This window comes from Acanthisitta chloris, unplaced genomic scaffold (genome assembly GCF_000695815.1).
Source record: "Acanthisitta chloris isolate BGI_N310 unplaced genomic scaffold, ASM69581v1 scaffold648, whole genome shotgun sequence".
In the NCBI taxonomy this organism is placed as follows: Eukaryota; Metazoa; Chordata; class Aves; order Passeriformes; family Acanthisittidae; genus Acanthisitta; species Acanthisitta chloris.
Genome location: NW_008685130.1, coordinates 63,166 through 68,042, shown reverse-complemented (window position 1 = coordinate 68,042; position 4,877 = coordinate 63,166). Strand labels below are relative to the sequence as shown.

Here is a 4,877-nt window from a genome sequence, read left to right as displayed (position 1 = left end):
GCCTTGAAAATCAGCCTCTCCTCGAAGTTCTTGTCAGTTTTTGGCACCTCTGAAAGCAATGGATAAGAAATGCTAAGGAATCATCCTACCTGGAACATTTCAAAATTGTATAAATGTGGATTTTGGAAAACATCAGCCATCTTTTAAACAAAGGAGTATATCTGTATAGTGTTATATTTATATCTGTCTATCTTTCTAAAACCAATGTGCCTTCCCTGAGGTCAGTGGTCAATCTTCTGAGGCTGCCACCACTCAGACCTGTTACAACAGTAATTCCAGTTTCATTCCACATCTGGCTGACCTTCATGACAACCATTTGCAGATGGACAAGAACTTACCTGAAATGATTTCTGGACCTTTTATTTTTTTTACTGAAATGATATTTGGAAATGATTCAAGAAGCTTTTTTTTTTTTTAACAGTGTTTTTTAGCACTCAATTTTGCATTTTTCGACATGTCTTAAGCCAATTAAAAATGGCAGAAAATGGAAATAGTAATTAGGTGATGCAGAAAAGTGAAGCACAAGATTAGGTATAGGAACTTCTGTTGTATCCTCATTCCCTAAGTGGATTAGTGCTTAGCACTATCCCTGCTGAAAGAAAAGCTTTAAAATAAAGCCAGGTCCATGTGTCCATTGATATTTGTAAGCAGCTGGTTAGAATTTTAGCTGCACATTTGAATTTCTGGAGGTTGCTCAGCACTTTGAAGTTAACCACAAACACCATTCATTTGGGTCATTGTAGCAAATACCAGTTGAGGATTTAAACCTACCAATCTGGGTCAGCCACCTGGCAATGCAGCCATACACTTCATCCAGGATGATGATGACCACCAAGTTGATGATGACTGCGGTGGCAGTGACAGTGACCCGAACACTCGACCGCCCCGAGGGAGTGGAACTGATGGCCAATGCTGCCGCCGTCGAGATCCTGTATATGATGACTCCAAACACTATAGCGAACGTCAACCCAACCTGGGAGGAAAGCATAGCCCAACCTCTTATGAAAGATTTAACTGTGTTTGGAGCTTAGAAATGACCTTAAAAATGAGATCTCTAGGCCACATCCCAACTCCACCCAATTCGGCATTAAGGCTGACAATCACTTCAGTGAACTGTGGGACAAGATTCTCTTTTTTGACGTGAAAATCACATTGCACATTGATATGATGATGCCACAATTGCAAGCAAAAGGCTTTTTGTTAAAGGCACCTAAATGTGCCTTTAACATTGCCTTTAACATTGCCTAAACTACTTGCTTAGGAGTATTTTTAAAAATACTGCATACTACTAAGAACTAAAGACTAAAATAATACATATTACTAATTCATGTAAATACTAAGACTGAATGTATTTGTGGGTTTGCTTTCAGCCCTGGCAGCAGCAGTGTATACACATGGGATTTGCTGTATTTACATAAGAAACCCATGTTTGAAACAGAGAGGAGGACTTCAGCATCACCCTACACACAAACTGTAAAATCTTCTACTCAGCCTTGCCGTGCTGTCAGAACTTCAAAATCAAACCTGATTAAATCAACACACTTCCTGGCAAGGTAAAAGTGCACAAAGTCTGACTCAATTTTTATTGCTTAAATAGAGAAATAATTTTAAAACATCATTCTTATAAGGTGCAGAATCTTCAGCTGAGAATACTAGATTTGCTGCATTTCCATTCTCAGAAAACACAAATCAAAATCCCCATCCCCCAAAATCAAATGAATTGAGTTAGTTTGGCAAATTCTACCTTTGGAAAGGGCTTAAGCTCTTTTTTTACCCATCTGCCAATCTGTTCCATGTCTTGACTTATTATTATTTCTGTCAACATTGGTTTTAAATGCTGATGCTTTCTCAGCAGATGGCAGAAGGCTGTTCCCATCATCATTTTACCTTTCCTGAATTAAATGCTCTGTTTGCAATTCTCCTGTGAGATGGCATCACTCCAAATCTGACTGAACTATTAAAAATCCTTGCATGATGATTGCAATTGGCCACACCACTTCTTTCAAAAAGTCTGGTATAAAACTGAGGCTGTTGTCCACTTGCTGAGCAGTTGTGAGACCAAACCCTCTTTTTGGGTTTGTCCCATCTGTGCTTGTAGGAATTTCCATTTCTGTGCCCTCATTTCCCCCCACACTATTTTAGTATTCTTATTCTTTTACTGGAAACAGAAAGCAAAGTATACATTCAAGGTCTTGAAAAGATTCTAGATTATAAAACAATAAAATGCTTGAATTTTTTTCATTAGGAAAAAGTCATTGTGAACCACATCAATCTGATAAAGTCTCTGATAAAGTTTCAGTAACATTTCCATCCCTTCTATACATGATCAGGTTTTGCCAGGTGATGCTTACCATGAAGATGATGCTAACAAAATTGGTTAAGTAGGCTGGGAAACGATCCTTCCATGTCAGCTTTTCTTTATCTGTCTAAAATTTTTTTGGGGAAAAAAGGTACATTAGTAAAGGAGTGTGTGATTTTGCACATGGGACAACAGAGAGGGGGAAGAAAAGGCTGGCAAAAACACAATCAGTCAGAAGATGCAGACACAGTGTTTACAGTTACAATTCCACACAGGCAAATTGTTTATTCCGTATCTAGGTTCAAATCGGTGAACTGCCTCCCCCATGAGTATAAATAAACCACATTTTTCTGTATACTTTTTGAAGGAACCATGCAAATAGGCTGTCATAAACCATGAAGTAAGGTCTCTCTTACTGTTAAATATTTTCTTTTCCTTTGCCTAGAAAAATTCTCCTCCTTCCTCTCTCCCTTCCCAGTTAATATTTGCAGCTTTGCAGTTGCACAACTGATTCCCCTGCAATGTAGATTTAAGGAGTAACTCCAAGATGAACACAGTTGAGAGGGAAAATGCTGTTTTGGTGTGTGATAAGACTTGAAGTGCCTTTGATATGAGTGATTTTGGTCCACCTGACTATCCCTGTGGTATTCAATGGACCACACCAACAGGAGTTAAGATGTGCATATTCCCTCTGCCCATGGCAGGGGCTTGGAACTAAATGATCTTTAAGGTCCTTTGCAACCCAAACTGTTCTATGATTCTCTCCTTATAGGATGCCCAAAATCCAATCAACCAGCCACTGCCTGAATTTGGCTGTGAGTAAGTAAGTAACACTTGTAAATGAATTTAAGTCCTTCATAAACTTTGATGCCCGGAATTGTTTGGAAACACCAGAAAATAAACAAGAAAAAGGGCCATCACAGAAGATGATACACAAATTGTAATGAACATAAAAATATTCCTCTAGTTCTATTTTCATGACATGCATGTTGTCTCAAGGAAGTGCAAGCAACTCTTTCAACACATGGTCCATGCTCCACTGCAAACCAGTGTGAGTCCAGGATAGGAAATCTAAGATTAGCCATGCAGTGCCATTCCCAACGCATAGAACAGTATCCCAAAAGGTGCTGAAGAAACAAGGGGAGGAAGGGGAAGAAACTCAGAACTGAATGTGAATATTAAACAAAGGTTGAACAGCCAAAAACAAATTGATTTGTGTCTTCCATAATTACTCATAATTTGAGTTTCTTCATAAGTTTGAATAAAAAGAACCAATTTCACCCCAGCCATGACTGTCTTAACTCTTTGTCTCCATTTGTTTGCTGTCTCTTCTGGGAAATATCGGTGCTTCTGATGGCAGTCAAAGGAAACAAGAAAGGGATCGGGCAATATCGCATTACACAGCACTGCTCAATTAATTATACACTCTCTACTGACTCAGCAAGCACAGCACTTTAGCACAAGTGAATGCTCTATTAGTTTGCTTAAGGCTTTGTGTTTCAGCTTTAAGTTAATAAAACATAACAGAAGACAAACTCTTGTCCCAAATCCTAGGGTACATCAGGCAATCCTGCAAATGTTATGTCATTTTTAATATAGGATTGTGCCCTTCTTTCTCTTTTACGAAGTATAAAGAATGTCTGAAAACTTCTTCCTTTATTTTTTTTTTAATTGGTCTTCTCTTGAAAAAAACATAAGCAATTTTGGTTTAGCTTTAGATATTTTTTCTTAAAGAAGTTTTCCAAATTGACTTTCAGCTGCTGAATTTGAACTTTAATACACTAGATCCCAATGAAAGATAATTACCAAGTCTTTCAGAAAAAACTCCTTTTCTCACGTTTCCCAAATTAGTAACATCCAAATTGAACACAGCCCAAAAAAATTATAAATAGTCTGGTTAAAAAAACCAACAACAACCCTCTCCTAATTGCTCAACTTCCATTCTCCAATATTTGAGGGCCACCATTCATTAATTGTCCAATTAGTCTTCCACAGTCAAAATCTGAATTCTTAATACATCCCAAAGTACAGCAAGTTGCAGATTTTCAGCAGAATATAAGAAAGTCTGTATTCAAAGTTGTTTACTCAGCCTATAAGAGGGCACCAACTCAAATTCTTTCTCTTTTGCAAGGGATTTGAAAGGGAGTTGATTTGCTGTGAGGAAGATATTGCATATGGCACTGAAGACATACACAGCATCCTATAGATTAACAGCAATATACCACCAGCAGCTCTGCAGCATCTTTTAAGAAGGGCCCAGTGGTACTCAAGCAATCATTTAGTTTAACACCAGCCCAGTGTATCTGCTGCCCCTAAAGAGCACAGCACGTAAATGTTGTTATTGCAGTTGTATTTTCACAGGGTTTTAATAAAACCCAAATTTAGGGCACATTTCCATGCTACTGTGCCACTGGCAGCACATACAAGAGAGGAATTCCAGCCAACAGGTTTGGTTTATGCTGGAGTTTTAACTTCTGTGCTTAAAAACATGACATTCAAATGCCTAAATTCTTGCAATGAAGGGGGGATAACCTCTGGTAGGACAGAAACCAGTATGTGGGGGAGAAAAGGAGCTTTT

The 4,877-nt window shown here is 38.3% G+C and overlaps 1 protein-coding gene across 1 annotated transcript in view; it reads right to left on the bottom strand.

Annotated features, from left to right (window-relative positions):
• ANO1 (anoctamin 1, calcium activated chloride channel) overlaps positions 1–4,877 on the bottom strand; it is a 44,020-nt gene that overhangs the window by 9,687 nt on the left and 29,456 nt on the right. The window contains exons 15-18 of the mRNA XM_009079594.1: positions 3,572–3,649; positions 2,352–2,426; positions 772–973; positions 3–49 (exon numbers count right to left, since the gene is read on the bottom strand). Of these exons, the coding sequence (XP_009077842.1) occupies positions 3–49; positions 772–973; positions 2,352–2,426; positions 3,572–3,649 (402 nt within the window). The remainder of the gene's footprint in view (positions 1–2; positions 50–771; positions 974–2,351; positions 2,427–3,571; positions 3,650–4,877) is intronic.